This window comes from Panthera leo, chromosome A2 (genome assembly GCF_018350215.1).
Source record: "Panthera leo isolate Ple1 chromosome A2, P.leo_Ple1_pat1.1, whole genome shotgun sequence".
Taxonomy (NCBI): Eukaryota; Metazoa; Chordata; class Mammalia; order Carnivora; family Felidae; genus Panthera; species Panthera leo.
This window is the reverse complement of record NC_056680.1, coordinates 23,731,304-23,750,596: the sequence shown is the minus strand read 5'-3', so window position 1 is coordinate 23,750,596 and position 19,293 is coordinate 23,731,304. Positions and strand designations below refer to the sequence as shown.

Below are 19,293 nucleotides of genomic sequence, written 5' to 3'. Positions count from 1 at the left end.
TCCATTTCTAATTTGCAGCTTTGTCTATGAAGCCAGTGAAAGATGGCTCCTGCAGAGGAAGCAGTGCATGGGTCTCAGGGATTCTGACCCAAATTACTTTGTCCATTCTAAGAATCAAAGAGTTACTTTGTCTTTAATTCCTTCCTATTAAGACAGTGCTCTATGGTTCATTTCAACTATAAATGACAAGTTGTTTTTTTTTTTACATTTCATAAAAATGATCACAATAATCTTTATTTTACCAGACAAGAAGCACTGCTTGCAGCAATCAGTGAAAAAGATGCAAATATTGCCTTGCTGGAATTGTCTGCTTCCAAAAAGAAAAAGACACAGGAAGAAGTCATGGCTCTCAAGCGGGAAAAAGATCGACTCGTGCATCAGTTAAAGCAGCAGGTGGGGCCTCCTGCACAAAAGGTGTGTCTTGCTGGGTTTGGGGCCTTGCGTGCTTTCTCTGGGTTTAGCTACTCTTCATTCTCCCATGTCCATCCATCCTGCGGGCTCAAGCAGCTAAAACCAGGTAGGAATGAATTGGCCCGAGTTGTTGCTAGAACATCATTTTACTGCTTTTCTGTGTTTATGTGCATGTGCCTGGGCTTGTGTGGTTTGCAGCCAGTGCTGTTTTCCTTTCTTTTGTATTAGCATCATCTTCCCAGATATAACTCTCAGGTCTCTTCCTTCCAGTGGACTTTGTATGACTTCTCACTAAATCGTAGAAACTACTAATTAAATTCTGGGCACCTTCTTTCCCATTGGAAATGTTGCCTTCTGTCTTGCTTACTTTCTGGGCCCCATCAATAACTCTCCTCATCCAGTTCTTTAGATTTCTTTCTCTCCATACTTCCAACTTTGGTTCTTCAGCTAGTTCTTTCAGGACCTTTTAGCTAAGGAATATTCCCCAGCCCCTAGCACTGCCAGACTATGCTTGGAGACCTCCTCAGCCATTATTTAGTTAACATCCTTTTTTATTACCTATTTACTCAATTATCCATTTATTCCTCCTCTCTAGGCCACTGTATTTCTTCTGAGGGAAAAGCAAGGAGGGAAAAAGGAAGGAGGGGCAAAGTCTTGTGCACAAAGTTCTTTTCTTTTTGGAGGGTTTTCTGTGAGTGGCTTAAATAGACTTAATTGCACTTGAAGTGTATTGCGAAATAATTCCTGAAATCTTCAGACATTAGTTCTTCTCCATATATAATTTAGGAACTTTTGGAAGCAGTGGTTAGAGATATTCTCTTGGACTCTAACTTCATTATAAAACCAATTCAGCAGATATTATGGCTCAATGGTCTGTGGTCTCACAAGGTGGCTGTCACATCTTAGCTTGGGCCACATGTGGCTCTGAAGCTCTGTAAATGCCACATGGTACCACATGGAGTGTGTCCACATCAATTTCAGCCCCGAGGGCTGGCTCTCTGCCTGCTAGGGTGATCTGGGCCAGTGTGCAAGGTGACTGGAAGGGAAGCCCAAAGAAATAAGACCCTTCTTCTCGCAACGGGGCCAACTCTTGGAAGGAAAAGGCATCCTTTGGCCGTGAAACAGAGTCCATTTCTCATAGGGCTGCCTTGCTGAGGGAGAGAGACCACCGCCATGCCTGGGTGCCCTCTCCTGCAGAGGGAGGGTCCCAGTCACTGCCAGACATTGGGGTCATTCCATAGAGCAGCATGCCTTGCTAGTGCTGGCCCCGGGGGTCGGGAACCGCTTACATCTGACCTCTTTGTTTGGAGCTGTGCATCTTCTACACTGGGTTTTCCACCCACCTGGCCACAGAAAGTCAAGACAAGCCCCCTTCTTTGCTTTCTCCTAACTCCTTCCCTGTGAGCCCTGCTCCCTCCCCTCCTGCACCTAACCATTGTAGCTTTCTCCCACAGGTATATAGACCTAGGAAACAGCCCCTGAGCTCGAATATACCATGCACTTGTGATGCTGGCTACAGCCCAGATATTACGGCCAAGTACCACGGGTCCAGCTACGATGCATACATGATCCAAAGGTCTCAGGTCAGTCAGCAGCTAAGGAGACACTCGACCCCACCATGGGTGGGGGGTGGGGGTACATAACAGCTACATCCTACCTTGCCCTTTATCTCTTTTTATGATTGCTAGTACTTGGTGGCCAAAAAGTCTGAGACCATAGATGATAGCATTATATCTTGATTTGTAAAGTGATTTCATTTATTATGTATTTGTCAAAGGTTCCAGATTTGGTGGCTACCCGATGGGGCCAGCTCTTCTGGCTACCCAGTGGAGCCAGCCAGAGGCCTCGCTGTCAGGCACAGTGGATTATATTTTCCTTTCTGTCTCCTAGATACCTTGCTCCTCAAACCCCCCTCTATTTTTCCAGTAAGGAATTTTTTTAAGGCTATTTTTTTCTCAGCATCATGAAAATGCACTCCTGGATTCCAGGAAGGATTGAGTGTAGCCCTTCAATTTGCTCCTGGGAAACTGCACAAAGCCTTCATTATTCACGACGGGCTTGGTTTTGGGTATCATGGGGCACATTTGGGAAACCCCAGCCATGCAGAGTTAGGCTCCCGCCTGAACTAAGGCAGGGTCTGAAGGGCTATTGTGGAAAAAGAGGCAGAAGGAGAAGGATGGGATCCTTGATGATTTAGATTTGAAATCCTTCCCCACACCCTATAGACAACAGAGAAAAAAAAGCATGTGAATTGATGTACCCTTGTTGTAAATGATATGATTCTAAGGATAATGATTCATTGGCTTGGAAAAGCACCCCCTTTGTATTGAGTGTTTGCTCTGTGCCAGGGTGTGTATCCAGTGTCCCTCAGGGGCTTTGTCCCACTGTCCTCACAGCAGCCCTGTGGTGTGGGTGGCAGGATTGCCTCCCTTTTCCAGGGAGTGTAGCTGAGACTGAGTGTGGAATAACCAGCCTAAAGCACAAAGCTTGTAAGCAATAGGGCTTGGATCTGAGATAGTCCACCTGAGTCTACACATGCCCCACCAGATTGAGGCTCAGGAAGGAATTCAGAGTGACAAGCGGGAGGGTATTCTAGAACCTGTGAGGTCCCCTTATCTTTGTAAGCTTGAAGTAGATGCCAAACTATCCATTTAAGAATGTTCTCTGGCTATTCATAAGGAGTGGGTTCTGCCTAGAGCTCTTAGGCTTAGGCTATTTGATCATATCAATACTTCCTAATACTTCTGAGTTCTCCCCACATGCCAGGCATGGCTGTAAAGGCTTTGCATACACTGACTCATCAACTCCCAATGAAACTGAAGCACTGATACTCTTATAGGAGAAGGAACCAAAAGTCCAGAGAGGTTTGGTGCCTTGCCCAGGCTTTACAGCTGTACATTCCATGATGCTTGAAAAGACCCTTTACCATACAACCAGTAACTGAATTGTTAGTACCATCTAGAGTTGGACTGCTTGGGATGACTCTTGTCTGAGCACTTGTTGGCTGTGTGATCATGGGAAAAATACTAAACCTTCATGAGCCTCAGTTTCCTTGTCTGTAAACTGGGCTAATAACCTAATTCAAAGTACTGTGAGTATAAGGTATACAAAGAGCTCTGCATATGCTTGGCACATAATAGGTACTGTATACGTGTGAGCTTCTATTACTACTGCTACTATTAATTGATTTTATCACTACCATCCTCAAAGGTAGCTTGATTTTGATTTCATTGTTGATATTTTCACAAGCCTGGGAGTCATAACTGGTTGAGACACTCTTGAACTGTGGGAGAAAGAGCTGCAGACATTAGCACTTAGGCCTTCTTGGTCTCCCTCCCTCGAAGCCCAAGCACTTGGGAGCAGCGGGGAGACATGTCAGGAACAGTAGACCTCAACTCCCAGTGTGCACCAAAGAGGCTCATACTGCTTATTAAATTTGCTTGGTTTGTGTATGCAGTCCACATAGAGTCAATCAGACAGGGTACCCCTGGGAGAGCGAGTCTCAGACCTCAGCTGTCATCACCTGCATGAGTGACTTGGGAGGGCAGAGCTCTTTCAGATGCCTGGGCCAACGGGTGGGGAAGGCCTTTGGTTCATCTGCCTGATGTTCTGTGAGGATACTGAGGCAGACTGGCTCATGAGAGATGCCACCCCTTCAGGCTGCCTTCTGCTCAGCTCATCTCATGCAGAAGGTTTCTCTACTGCCCATGACATTCCCAGTGACTGAACATCAGTAGTTCATTTAACAATCCCCACAGTTATTGCACTTTGCCAAGCACATAGTACCCACTCAATAAATATTTGTTTTGTGAATGAATGGATGACACATGCCAGGCTCTATGTCAAGTGCTTTATGTAAATATAAGTTTACAAACATTATCTCACTTTTTCCTCATAATCCACCAACCAACATATTGCATATCTGCTATGTGCCAGGCTCTCAGATGGGTGCTGGGTATTCATCCACAACAGAAATTTATCTGCCCCAGTGAGAAGAGCATCATTCTTATTTTTTAGTTGATCAAATCAAGGCTCCGAGAGACCACATGACTCAACTACCATACCTATGCATATCACACATACCTGGTAGTGAGGGTTGGGCTCCTAAGACATAGCAGTGCTGACACTTTGCTCTTAGCTAGGCTCAATACTGCATCTCTAAAGCCATGAATTAGCTCCCACACCTCACAGACACTGTCCGAGGAATCGAGTTCCAATGCCTCAGCTTATGGAGAGGCCACATGCTATGTTGGAATTCAACTCAACAGTATTCATTGAGTGCCTTCCCTGTGTTAGAATGCTAGGCACTTTTGGAATATGTCAGTGACCAAAATAAAGACCCCTTCCTCGTGGGGCATATGTTTTAATGTTGGAGTGGGGAGCAGGTGGGAGAAAAGCAATAAACTATGAATGTAATAAATAAGTAAATCATATGGTAAAAAAAGAAAAATGTAGACCAGTATAAGGGAGAACAGGAGTGTCAGGGAAGGATTGAGGACAAGGTGACAATGTAAAATAGGGTAGACAGATGGGCCTCAATGAGAAGAAGACATTTGAGCAAAGACTTGAAGGAGGTGAGAGAGTGCACTTTTACATATCTAGGGGAAGAGTGTTTTGGTGGAGGGAACAGCCTGCACACAGCGCTAAGACAGGAACATGCTGGTGTGTTTGGGAAAGAACAGGGAAGCCAGTGTGGCTGGAGTGGAGCAGACAAGGAGATGAAGAGGTGAGCTGTCAGCACAGTGACTGAGTGAGGATAGGATGTGTAGAACTCTGCAGGATCTGCTAAGAGTGGTACATTCTGAAGCAGAAGTTCTCTGCAGTTACCAAACAAAATACATTAGTCATGCAACTCCAGAGCAGGGAGGGCTCTTAGACCACTCAGCATGACCTGTCTCAATCTGCCCTACTGAGCCCACTCTCCAGGTCTCTGCCTTCAGCTTCTAAGGAGTCCCAGGGCTTAGCCTGCATTTTAAAAAATCATTGCCACTTCCATTAAAGCCGTGAAGAACTAATGCCAGAATTTGTTTGTCATGGCTGGTGAGATTTTTGAGTAGGAACAGGACCCTTTGACAAAATACTCTCCCTGACTTTCGGGCAGTCTCCACGATAATACCGCTGGAGTCCAAATCTCACACTCTCTTTTCTGTAAGGAGGCAGGCAGGTGTTCAGTAATGGCTTAGATGGCTGTGCCTAGGAAAAGTGCAGCCAGCCTCCAGGCCAGGGCAGAGATTCTCAAACCTCAGTGGGCAAAAATATGATCTTTTCTAAAGATAAATCTCATGATACACTCATCACTCTCCAGCCCTTACTGCTGAAACGTCTTCCCTGGCTTCCTTTACTGGTGGTATAAAGACAAATTCAAACCAATGGGCCTTGTACGTGCAATGCAATCCCCTCTGCCTGGAATACATTTCCGTCTTTTCCTCACCTAGTTAATGCACATTCACCCATTCACTCTCAATCCAAGATCAGGGAAACCTTCTGGGATTTTCTCAATTGTATCAAATCTCCAGTTTGACAATCCTGTAGAATGTAGACATCACTTAATTGCACTGTAGCAGATGCAACTTTGTATTTATTTTTGTGATTATTTGAATAGTAACTATCTATCCTGCTAGTTTATGAATTTGTGTTTTTGTGATTATTTGAATAGTAACTATCTACCCTGCTAGTTATGAGCACTGAGAATGTGATTCTGTGACCTTTTTTGCTGACCATTTATCTCCAGGCCTAGCCCAATTGCTAGGACATAGTGGGCATTCAGCAAATATTTGTTGAAGGTATAAGTAAATGAGTGAGTGAATTGCCAGGGCAGCTTATTTAAAAAAAGAGACATTATTGGTCAATCATGACTTTAGACAAAACTTAGCCTATGATTCTTCTCACCCCAGTATTCCAGGCTGCCACTACGTATAGGAGCTGGTAGAGGAGATGAGACTTGGGGCGCCTGGGTGGCTCAGTCGGTTAAGCGTCCGACTTCAGCTCAGGTCATGATCTCCCAGTCCGTGAGTTCGAGCCCCGCGTCGGGCTCTGTGCTGACAGCTCAGAGCCTGGAACCTGTTTCAGATTCTATGTCTCCCTCTGTCTCTGACCCTCCCCCGTTCATGCTCTGTCTCTCTCTGTCTCAAAAATAAATAAACGTTAAAAAAAAAAAAAAAGAAGAGATGAGACTTGTTTGCCATGATGACCACAGAATGGTGTCATGTTTTTTTTTCCTGCCATGTTGCAGTGTGCTTTGTAGAGATGCCTTTTCCCATACTTGAATTATTTGCAATGGTGGCCATTTTGAACCTTTCCTCTGAATCTTCCTTTTCACTGTATTTTAGTTCAAATCTCTTCTAAATTTGGGGGTTCTTCTTGTCACTGAGCTTCCAAATGTGGTAAAGGTGACTTGTTGTTATGAAGGGAGCCCCTCTACTTCATCCCCGAGAATTTCTGAGTGTCATAAATCAGTTTGCCTAGAAATATCTAAACTCCTGTTAAACATCTGTCAAGAGAGCCAGAAAAGGTGATATGAAATGAGTCCAGAAATTCCACCTATGCTTAACAACAAAAGAATCTTTATGACGCTCTTCAGGTGTTGACATTTGGGTTGGTTCTAGGCTGAGTAAGGTATAAAGCTAAGAGAGCAGTACAAATTAACTTTCTGTTGGCATTAAAAAAGATAAAGGATTAATCATAGCTTGGTAGTAGATATAGGTCTATCTAACTTTTGTATTCTTCCCAATTGCATTTCTTCATAAGCACACACCTCTGACGCTTTTACTATACCTCTTTTTTTAAAAATCTGGCTTCCAGATTTTTGCAGTTTTGGGAGAAAGTCTTGATTGGGAATGAGTTAAGTTTTTTGGTTTTTTTGGTTTTGGTCTTTTTGTTCTTTCCGTGGGGAGACTAGTTCTAAAAATATTATTAAAAATAATCATTTTTCTTTCTTTTGTGTTTTGGATCAATTCTCTCCCTAATTCTTTTTCTCCACCCTTGAAAAAAGGACTGACATCAAAATAATTAATTCTGAAATCATTGGATTTTTTTTTTGCTGCTAAGGGGTTTTTGAAGAAAGCTTAAAACTAAATCTTACCCCCTAAGCCTTATTCCCAAATGCTCCCCTGTGTGCTGAAGTAGTGATATGCACATCCTTGATGAAAATGCCTTCTTAAAATGAGGGCCAGACACTATTGTTTAGCTAAAATTAGAACCAGCTTATTTCTCAGAACTGGTTAGAATACTTCTGTGATCAGAGATAAATTGTGCTTTGTTTTCGGTTCGCTTTCCTACCAGTTCTGGACACTGCTTTTGGCTACCAAAACATACTGGGCATTTGGGAGCAGGGAGACTTTAGGACCAGGAGAGACTAGTCCAGGTCAACATTCTGAAGGCAGTGCTAAGTCTGCACAGTGTATCTGTTTAGGCAGTTTTTCCCCCTCCTGTGTGTTGTTCAAAAGTTGGTAAGACTCATCTCTAAGAATTACCCAAATAGGTGTGGCCAAGAATGGGAGAAGGCGGAGGTTGCCCTGGAAAGTGTTCAGGAAAGCTGGTTGTAAGGATGGAATCCTAGTCAAAATTGGATGTTGGCAGAGACAGAACCATCCTGTCAGGAAAAGTGGGAAGCACCTGATGGGATGGTTGGTCAGGCATTTCTTTCCTTCTCTGCTTGAGGCCATACACGGTTGTACTTCATATTTACACTTCCATTGCATTGTATGTAGATGACTTTTAATTATACTTTATGGTTCAGAAGGTGAGCACAATTAAACAGCAGTGGAGGAACTGTATGCAGTAGGGTTCCCATAGCCCTGTGTTTTGGTTGGATGAGCTCCAGAAAAGCTTGATTTGATCCCAGCATTGTAATGCATGACAGACTTGCCCCAGATCAAATTGCTGAAATGCAAATGCATTGGTTTTCACTGCAGACTCACTTTGGGTTAAGCTGTTCATGTCCCACTGGTAGAGTCTAGGCACATCTCTATTTATAATTGATTTCAATGCAAAGTATCTTTACAGTATGTTCTAGAGAACCCCTTTTAAAAAAGAAATACCCAGATCCCTCTTTGATAGGCTAAGGACAGGGCATTCTCAAGGAGGTAAAACCTTTCAGTGTTACTGAAAAGCTTCCTCTTAGTACCAAGTAGTTGGTCAGGACACTAGTCTGCTCTCTTAGCCTGGACATTCCCTAATCTAAATAGCTGATGCTTCAACTCCAGTCCTCAGGGAATCCATTCAGTTGGCCACTTGCAACACACACTACCACTCAGATTGTGGAAGAGAAGATTTTCTCAGCGATTCCACGAGTTTCTCAAATCTCCTTTAGGAGGGCTTTTTACCAGAGCTTCAAGTGGACTCTGATGGTCTACTTTCTGAGTCTTTCGTTTGAATAAAGCCATAGTATAAAAACCACTTTAGTTCCCCTACAGGAGAGACTCTGTTTGCCCTTGAGCCTTGGTTTTTTTATCTTCTCTACCACTAGGCAGATGTTAGCTCAGGAAACAGATAACAGGGAAAATTCCTATTTTTTGGTGCAGATGTGTTACAGACATTCAAAAATCTGCTTGCTGGAGAGGTAGGGAATGCTTCCTACAGAAGTAGAAATTCCTATTTTATGATTGGCAGTCCATAGCCTCTCTTTTTTTGTGACTGATACCTATCCATGATACTTTCTCTGAAGTATTTAAGGATTTTAGTGTAAAAATTTCTAGTGTTAGAAAAGCTTGATCTTTACTTTTTTAACCTACCTTTTTAGGTAGAAAAACTTGAAAAGACCAACTTCATCAGTGTGTTCCCTGCTTTTAGAAATACATAAAGGGAGGGATGGGTCTGACTTTTAAGTTTCTGAGTGATTTTCCAACTTTGCTTCAGTAATTTCAAGCACCCCCTGTAGTATCTAGCAGTTGGCAGAGCATATTAGAATAACAGGCTTAGCTGAAGGTGACCGAAACAGAGAATAGCGTACAAATGCCAAGAAGATCTCTCACGCGCTGTCTCCTTTTTTTTATTCAAATTTCACATCTGTGCTCTATTTTTAAACATTTATTCTTTAAGTGATAACGCATGTTTTACCAAGCCTCTTATTGGATTAGACATGTTTGAAATCCCCTCAATTTTAACCTGTTCATTACTGCCTCCAAGAACATTTCAGATCCACCACCAAAGCACAGAGTATATATAGGGGAAGTTCCCAAGATGTCGGCCACCAGGAAACCATTGTATTTTGGGAAAGCCTGGATCCAGCTGTTGCACTGGGTAGATTGTTGGGGAGGATCTTAGACTGGCATTGCTTCAAGAGAACTTTAAGTGTGGCTATAATGTGTGCATCATTCTTGCTCTTCATAACAGTTTTTCTATTCACCTTTTAGAGTGGGAGAAACTAACGGTTTTTGAACTCTTGCTACATACCTGGCACTGGGCTGGGAATTTTAAATATATTATCTCCATTAGTCTTCACAACTCTGAAAACTGGGTGTTAGTAATCCCATTTTAGAGATAAGGAAATCAAGGTCCAGCAACTGGGCGAAGATGCCACAACTGAGGAAGGAGCCTCATTCCACAGCTCTTCCATTCTCTTCTCAGCACATGTCCCCAAGTTGCTGCCATAACTCATTAGGCCATAGCCCCCCCCCCCCACCCCCCAGCGAAGGGGCTAACAAGTTGCATAAAAAGAAGGCTTTATCCTGTGACCCTGAGCACTCCTAGCTCCTCCCTCTGGTCCCAGCCGGCTCCTGTGCTGACCTGAGGTCACATGTGCAGGCTGGGGAGGGTGACTTATCTCTTCCTGCATCACCAGGCGGCCCCCTTCACCCACTGCCAGGGGGAGGGGTTGCTACAGCCTTGATCAGGTGTGCCACATTTTCTGCTTTCCTATGTGAGATGTTGGCACTTGCTTCTTGCAGCCTTTGTGTTTCATTCTCAAGATATCTGCTTGGAAGCCTTTTTCCCTTCTGTTTTCCATTTTCTTCTTCATCATTTCACGTATAAAACAGGTTTCTCCTGGTCTCTTTTCTCTCCCTCCTTTCCTTCCTCTCATCGTATAATTAAAAGTCCTTCCAGGCTGTCTTCACCTTATCATTTCACATGAATTGAAAAAAGATCTGACTTCCTGCCCTTGTGTCTTCCTGATGCTGAATTTCAAAATGAAAGAAAAGTCCTTTTTCCTGCTCCCTTTTTGTTCACATTGCCCCTTACATAACTATGTTTAAATCACACTGGTTTTGTCATAAACAGTATTGGTGTGCATACTGTGTTTGCCCTTTTCTGGCTTCAGAATTTCCTCTTTTAGGCTTTTTCAAATAACACTTTAACAGGAAAGGGAATTTTCACCCTCCACTCTCATGATTGCAGAAAGACCATTATCAAACGCAACATTTAACATTTCCAGTAGTTTATCTTTTCTCTTACTTAACTGCATATTCTTTTTGGGAAGATGCCACTTTTTTTTTTCATTCTCTGCAACATGCTACTAAAGACAGAGTTAAAACTTCCAGGATTTCTCATGTGTACTATTTTTAAAAATCTTAACCCATAATAATGCACAGTATTAAAAAGTAATAAGGATTTAATTTTGTAACCATCCTTATTATCTAAATGATACTTTTCCATAGTTGGAAGCATATAAATAAATGTTCTATCATAAAAATAATATATGCTCTTTATAGAAACTTAGAAAAATGTAAATAAGAATCTAAAATCACCCATAATCCAGCCATTCAGAAATAACTGTCATTAAGATTTATAGTTTCCTACATTCCATTGTCTACATACATATTTGAACGAAGACATGACATACTACATAATAAAGTTTTTTTAGCCTTATAAACATTTAATGTTGTACATTTTCCCATGTCCTTAAAAGCCTTCAAAAACATATATCTTGGTTGTATGATTTCCATCATTGCCATACTTAATTTTATTATTCTCTTATTGGGTTTTCAATTTGTTTCTAGTTTTTCACTTTTATAATCATACTTGATGAACATCTCAGTATATAAATCTTTTTCTTCTGTTATTTGTCTTAAGATTAGTGCCCAAAAGTTGAAATAGTAGAGTTATAGTTGTTTTAAGGATTTTAAAGAATTAAGAAATAGCTGTCTCCTACAAAGTCCAAACATTTCTAAGTTTTTACAAAACTGTCAGTTATTTGTGTTAAGTTTGTCAAATCCACACTCTGATGACATGCCAATCATAGATTCGGAGCAGAATATTACTCTGAGTAGTGCAAGTGGCCAGTATACAGAGAGGGAGAGGCAGAGGGAGATTTTTAAAACTTCTTAGGGGAGTAGGTATGGGAAGAAGTAGGCAATTCATTCAGCAAATCTTATTGAGCACATACTATGTGCCAGACACTGTTCTGGACACTGGGGACACCATAATGAGCAAAGCACAAAGCTCCCTGCCCCTAGAGAGCTTGTATTCTAGCAGAGGACACAAACAAGAAACAAAATAAAGACATCACATATATGCCATGTTAAATAACAATCAATGGTGTGGGGGGAAAATAAAGATGGTGTTCTCTGAGGTGTGTGGAGGGTGACTTTGAATAGGGTGTTCTCAGGACATGTGAAAGGGTCCTGTTGAACAAGTATGTGCAAGGAGGTGGGGCGTGGGGGTGAGTCATGTGGAGTCACGTGGAGGGAGGGAGTCCCCAGAGGGGACAGACTACAGCCAGGAGAGTTGGAATCTATTCTTCTCAGGTTGGAGCCTGAAGTGCAGTTGCTGAGTTGACAAGGTGGGGGAGCCAGAACCCCACAACACCAATGTTTAGATGAGATTATTTTTTAAAAATACATACACAACAACCAAAACCCCACTCTCTTATCTTTGCCCTGATATGGTCATCGGGAAATGCCTGTTAGACATAGCCAGCAAATCTGTGTTCAGGTGATCTTTGATACAGTCTGGAAATGGAATTGTGCAAAGAGGTTAATAAATTCAGATTGGACCGAAAGGCTGTCATTTTAGGGAACAATGAAAATCAGCTGAACAAGAATGACAGCTCAGAAGGTTGTAATCCAGGGTAGTTCTTATGCCCCAGAAACCTCTGATTAACTGGTCATCTTGAGGCTGGTTTATTTCCTCTCTCTTATGGCCCAGCACACCTAGAATTACGAACACAGCTCAGAAGCCAACCAGAAACCTTCCTACTATGGGCTCCCTTGGATGTGCCAATGCCTCTTTGGATGCTCAGGTAGGAAGCAGGTGTGTAGGTCACAAGGCCAGGAAGTTTCTGTTATCAGTTTTCTTGGATTTGGGGCGCCAGTGCTCTCTGAGATATCTGACAACAAGCAGCCATCTAGAAAGTATTTAAACACAAGACACAAAAGACACCTCAGCAGGTAATAGAAGGTGCAAGATCTGAGAATGGATGTGGGTATCAGAGTTCTCACCTAGCTCTGACCCTAACACACTCACAAACTTGGGGCAACTTATTTAGCTTCTCTCTTACAGGCATAGTTTCTCCATCTGCAAGATGAAGGGAATAAACTAACAGAACTCTACATTCCTTGCATTTTTGGTAGTCAGAGACAATTTCAGTACATTCTCACATACAGTATATTGAGTACTTGATCTACACCAAGGACTTTGAGGCAAATGACAATGGCAATTATTTGCTTTCTCGGAGCCTACAGTTGAGTAGGAGAGATGCATTGTTCAGTAGTATGTGAACACAGCTATCATCTCTTGAACAAATGATATTCTAGGCACAGTGTTGCACTTTTTGTTTTATTACAGCCCTCACAAAAACATCATTATCCCTATTTTGCATATGGAGAAGCCAAGTCACCACAGGGCTGGTGGGTGCTCAAGTCAAGAATGTCCTCAGTGAATCTGTCGGTAGGGGTAGCACTCTCAGCCCCTTTGTTTTCCATCTTTGTTGCCATCTTTCCCACCAGGGCATATGAGGATTCTAGATTTCAAAGACAAGGAAGAAGGAAGGCTCTGCAGTTTGCTCATTTGGCTTGTGTAATCCTGACTCATCTCTATTTATTACTTGTATGATGGTGAGCAGATCAACTTATTTTCCTGTAGAAATGGGTATTTTATTTCCTACCTAACTCACAAAGAAGCATTACCATGAAGATCTTCTTTGGGGAAAGGTCTTAAAAATCCCTGAGGGGCTGCACAAATGTGAAGAATGTTGATCTCAATTCTGAGAAGCAAAGACAGGGCTATCTTATTCTTCTCCACAGGGTAATGCTGAGGAATGATGGTCCCGCATTGTCTCTGGTGACAATCCATTGACACAAACCACACCCCATATGACTTGTTCCCCTGACCAAAGATAAAAGAACTTGAGTAACAATGTTTGTAAATAGTCCCTGCCTTCTGCATTTTTAGGAGGCAGACCCTGATTCACCCTTGAAGAAAACTAAGTAATGCAGAAGGTGCAAACATTGCCTTGAAAGAACCCAGTTTGGTATGGGTTCAGACATGTTCCTTCCAAGGAAGGGAGTGCCCAGACCTCTCAGCCCCAGACTTGCTTGTCCAAGGCCTTCTGAGGCTTCTTGACATGAGACTGGGCTTCAAGGAGAGCCTCTGTGTCCTTGAGCTTTCTAGTGATGCAATCCTTGGTGAGGCAGAGAAACAAAAAGCTGATATTTTGGAATGGGAAGAACGATCTCCAGGGGATTATTTTTTATGAACAAAAGACACTTAAGTGTTGCTGATTTATCTTAATAGCAGATACTATGAGCAAATGTCCCAGTTGCCTCTTTGTGCTTTTGGCAAGTATGGATGAGAAATGGAATGGAGCAGACCCAATCGGAGCTGGCTAGCTCAAAGTTCAGGAGTCTTAATCTTCCACACTCCAAATATGTAACTTAGAACTGTTTCCAAAATTTTCCAAGTTGCAGGTGGACACCCAGCATTGGAAAGAGGCAAAACGGGGTCCATCACCAGGTTTTCTGCTTCCAGAATGATTATCTTGGATTCAAGGGGAGAAATGCCTGCATCTCTCCTAGGTAGTTAGTTATTTAAGCTTAGTTACCATGTGCTGGTTCTGAGGGTACTGTTTCTGTATAAAGAAACTTTCTTTTGTCACGTGAAGAGCCCTCCTGCTTGTCGTGCACATGATCGGGATTCTCAGAGGACATCACAGGACTGCTCAACATATCCTCCTATGTCAGGGCTGGAATGAGAGCACGCTGAACCCAGTGCCGTAGAAGTTGGAATATAAATTATGTCAAGGCCATGTTCAGTGTTGTAGCATTTGCTAATCCTTATTAGATATGGATAAATTCTCATGGCTTAATTTGGCATGTTGAGCCAGTTCTTCAGATTGTCTTCGGGGACTGGAGAGGAAATGCACAACTTTACTATAATTTTTCTTTTGTTTCTTTAGAATGGGACATAATTTTTTATTGTTAGCTGGTGGAAACTTCGGTGAATCGTGGCCAACTGTGGCTCACCCCCACAGGAAGAAAGCATCAGACTTTAGCTGAGAACATATTCTTTGAAACAAACCAGAATATTTGATTTTTAAAATATCTTCCCACTTAAAAACATGCTGTCCAACAAATATTAATGTTCTGACCAAGACCAAGAGAATTGAGGAAGTAGAAAGCTATAATTTCTCTCTGAGGAAAATTTTAGAGTGATGTGTGATGCTTTAGTTTAATGATAACTCCGCTGAGCATGGAAAGAGTCTGTGAGGATGCAGGTACAGCCACAGAATTTACAGACCATCCTCTCACTGTTGGTCCTTCTTCCTCCAAAGTGGAAGGGGCTAACATTGGCTGGAGTTCAGGCATTCCACATTCCTTTATCAGGTCACCCACGTATGCATGACCTTGGGCACATCCTGTCACTTAATTTCCATTTCTGGAATCTGGTCCAAAAAACAGACTTGCCAATAGACTCTCCCTGTTTGCTGCCAAACAGTTTTATGTGGAAAACCATTGTTGAGTATTTTACATTGCTTGGGTTGGAAGTCATTGTCTTGTTCTTTATTCTTTTTTTTCAGTATCTCACATAGTTTGGTGGTCAGTCATGCATGCTCAGTAACCACCTTTAGGAGACTTGAATCTTGTTGAGTTTGACTAGTCCGATCAGGTTTGGGGGTTATTGAATCAGTTGGTATTAAAGCTGCAAAATTATTTAAGTGAAATTCTTGTTCTGTTCATAATTACAGGTTTGTTTTAACAGATCTGTTTTGCAGATTTTTATGAGCAGGAATTCTCTTGGGCAAATCCACGTGAATTCTCAGTGGGGTGAGGGCAGGTGATTTTTCATCTCTGGGGTGGTTTTTCAAAAGAGGGGTCACATAAAGAAGCCTGATGTTGTCCTTTAGCCACACCCAGTTTTCAGCTTCTGCTGAGAGCAAGACCCAAAATTATCCCCCCATCTCCTTATGAAATTCTGTTGAAAAACATTACTCCCTGTGTACTGTGCACAAAAGCCAAATTACTTTTGGAATGTTCCGTGGAACTCTGGGAATCCAGATAGGGATCAAGGAAACAGCACAGCATCTTTTCCCCCCTCTGCTCAATCTGTTGATTGATTTGTAGGCAATTATTCTCCTTACTTTCAACCATCTGGGATAAAGTCTTGGGTCTAACCTCTGTTGTTTGTTTGTTGATTCCTTTATTTGTTTGTTTTTTAAGTATTACGTTTTGTTCTCAAACTCAGAGAATGCAAAGAAAGTTCTGGGAAAGAAGAGGCCTCATTCTCCAGTTAAAGCAATTTTCTCCTGATAGTTTGCCAGGAGGTTAGCATGTTTCTCAGATCTTGCACACTGCTGAAATGCAAATCAAAGAAAGAGCTTCTGGAACAAACCAAATAAAAACCACACACTTATTCAGGGACAGAGTTGATATATGTGTATGCTGGTTTTCATACTCACTGATACCAAGATCTTTATGGGAATGTAGCCTTCCCAGAACTTCGGGGAGGCATCTCGTAGGAAGCAAGAAAATTTAAAAAGGAGGGAGAAAGAATCCTTTCCTGATTATTCTTCAGCAGTGGCATATTGAGAAGAAATAGTAAATATTGGACTTTCCAAGTATGCAGTGATTCCCAGCTTGGAACTCCCAAAATGCTTAATGCTGTGCCTCATAGACTCAGAGATAAAGAAGGAAGATCACAAATTAGAAGGGGAAAGAAAATGAAAAAATTATAAAGAAAATACAGATTATTATTTTAACTTCTGCTTCTCTGTAATGTTTTTGGCTATCTCATGGCAAAATGCTCAAAAACAATTTATGTGTGTCTTAATGTTTCAGATAGTTATATTAACTGTAGCAGCAGATCCTAAACTGTTTGTATGTGGTGAGCTTCTTGCCCACCTTCACCAAATACCAACTCTACCACCAGCCTTACAAACTACACCACCTTAGAAACTCAGGGAAAGACCGCTAAAAGCTTATGGATGTGATTGACAGATCAACATTTGATCTAATGAAGGAGGTCAGCAACCCCCCAAGGAGGGAATCTTTTGGTATCCAAATGCTTACTGTCTCTATATAGACAGCCTTGCAGATTCAAGCACTGTAAACATAAAATAAATGGCAAGATTCGGGATGGTTTTTGGCTGTAGTTGTCACCAGAAGAGGTGTACCTGGGGGCTGGAATGGGACCATGTAGCAGGAATGAGTGTGGGAGTGGAGATAAGCTGGTCAGCACAGGCACACAATGATAATGGGTAAGAGAGATAGTTGCTCAACAGAGTTTATTGAGCCCATAGAAGATCTGATCCTTGTTTCAGATATTCCTGGGCTATAAAAAGGAATCAGAAGCCACAGGCTGAGCTCAGAGAATCTCCTTTGGTATCCAGTAGCCTCCTGATGCCTTTTGCACAAAATCAGAGAGGTTGAATAATTTTCTGATAGTTAAACAGCTCTTAAGTGACTTAACTTTGACCTCTTGACAATGCCTTCTGACCTCACTTCTAGTTTTCTTTACTCTCCAGGACACTTCCAGTTATGGAAATTGTTTTAATGGGTTACATTTGAGGTCTAGCTATGATGGAGGCTGTAGGACCTGGCTTTGTAAGAAGAGGTCATTCCTGGCCCAAGGTAAGCACTCACAGGCAGAAATGACCCAGCAACCTAATCTCAGAGTAGTGGCCAGGATAGAGATGAATCTGTGTGTACATGGTTTTGGAGACCATCTTTGGGGAGAGTTTCTGTGGACACAGCAGGGAAGAGGTGGATTGTTGAGGAATAAAGGGAATGGTTGGCCTTGTCCAGCGACTGAACTGTTTCTATGTGATACATAAGACAATAGGGAGCTATTGTGTATTCTTAAGGGAGATTATGATATGAAAACTGTCGACACGAAACAAGTTTGGAACCAGCATTTTGATTAATGATAGAATGGCTTCTGAGATTAGGTTGCTGGGTCATTTCTGCCTATGAGTGCTAACCTTGGGTTTGATGAAGCTTGGGTACCTCCCAGGGCATATTCTTGTTTTCTGCATACTTAAGAATAGTTTGCCAGTAATGACTTGGGTCTTTTATTAATGTCCCCCCCAATACCATACCAAGTATAAAATAACAGCTTCTTTCAATTATACAGCCTATGAGACATGGAAACTTGAAGTCTTTCCCTCTGTAGCACAAATTTCAAATAATGTCCTATAAAGCTTCAGGACCTGAGAGATCCTTGGGCCATTAACCTTCAAATCCCAGAACTAAAGACTTCATTTTGCTGCCAGTTTCCATCTCATGTCTGTTTCTAAATAATCATTATGGTACATTATTTTGTTAATGGGTTATTTCCCAAAATGGGAAAGAGAGAGAGGGCCCACCATTTGATTTTGGGTGCTGGGTTTTTTGTTTTGTTTTGTTGAGTAGGACCTGGCCTGAAATGTCCCCAGGCTCATGCTGTTTCTGAGCCATAATTATGCTTTTTAACCCACTCCTTTATGTCTGGGTCCTTAATGTCCAAGCTTCTATATAATTACCAAGTTTTAGAGTGTGGGAATGAGACAAATATTTTTTGCATGACTTTAGCCTATACATTACTGCAATGCCATATTATTACAAGAAATTTCCTGAACTTGGAGCTATACTATTAACTCTCCCAGTTTGAAAAGACCCAGCAAAGAGATACACCCAATCTTTGGCCCATGAGGCAGAACTCAAATGGACAGTGACTTGATCCAGCTGAGGGCTCCGGGGCTCTTGGGGGAGGACTTGAGTTTGGCAGTGGTGCACTGGTTCAGAGCCTGACAGGGACTTGGGAGATTTTCCTCTTCTAACCAGCTGTGCTACACAGTCCCAGCCATGCCTCTCAATGCAGTTGTGAAGTACATGCATTCGTCAGTATTTAAAAGGGGACAGGTTTGTTAAATGCCTCTTGTGAAGCAAGTTGCCGTGTTAGTTTGCTAGAATCTGAAAGGATCAGGCTGAAAGGAAGAGATCTGTGGCCAAGAAGGCAGGGCTCCATTCAACCCTGGACTATCGAAGTGCACAGAAACAGAAGACTGCAAGGGACTGAGACAGCCTCAGTCTCAGGAGTCCATTCCCCTGAGCTAAAATGATTTTGACCCTATTTCCTTCTAATTGAAGAAACAATTTATATCTCAGCATTTTTATATATGGAGGAGAGAAATCATTTTTATTGTTTCATTTCTTATTTCCTATAATTTATTGAATATTCAAATAATTTAGAAAGGAATAAAGGAGTAAGTAAACTCCCTGAAATCCAAGCACTTGGCAATAACCATTAATATTTAGTGTTCATCTTTCTGGGCCTTTTTCACATATGTATGTATGTATGTATGTATGTATGTATGTATGTATCCATATACACAAATACATATATAAACCTGCAAAAGTGTTTAAATATAGATATTTATATTTTATTTTATATGAACATGTTGTTCTACCATCTGCTTCTCCTTCCATTCAACTATATGTTGTGATATTTTTCCTTCTGATGAATATATCT

General features: G+C 41.9%; 1 protein-coding gene across 1 annotated transcript in view; it reads left to right on the top strand.

Moving 5' to 3' along the window:
• Positions 1–19,293, top strand: part of ERC2 (ELKS/RAB6-interacting/CAST family member 2) — a 792,499-nt gene that overhangs the window by 673,637 nt on the left and 99,569 nt on the right. The window contains exon 14 of the mRNA XM_042929693.1: positions 246–393. Coding sequence (XP_042785627.1) covers positions 246–393 — 148 coding nt within the window. The remainder of the gene's footprint in view (positions 1–245; positions 394–19,293) is intronic.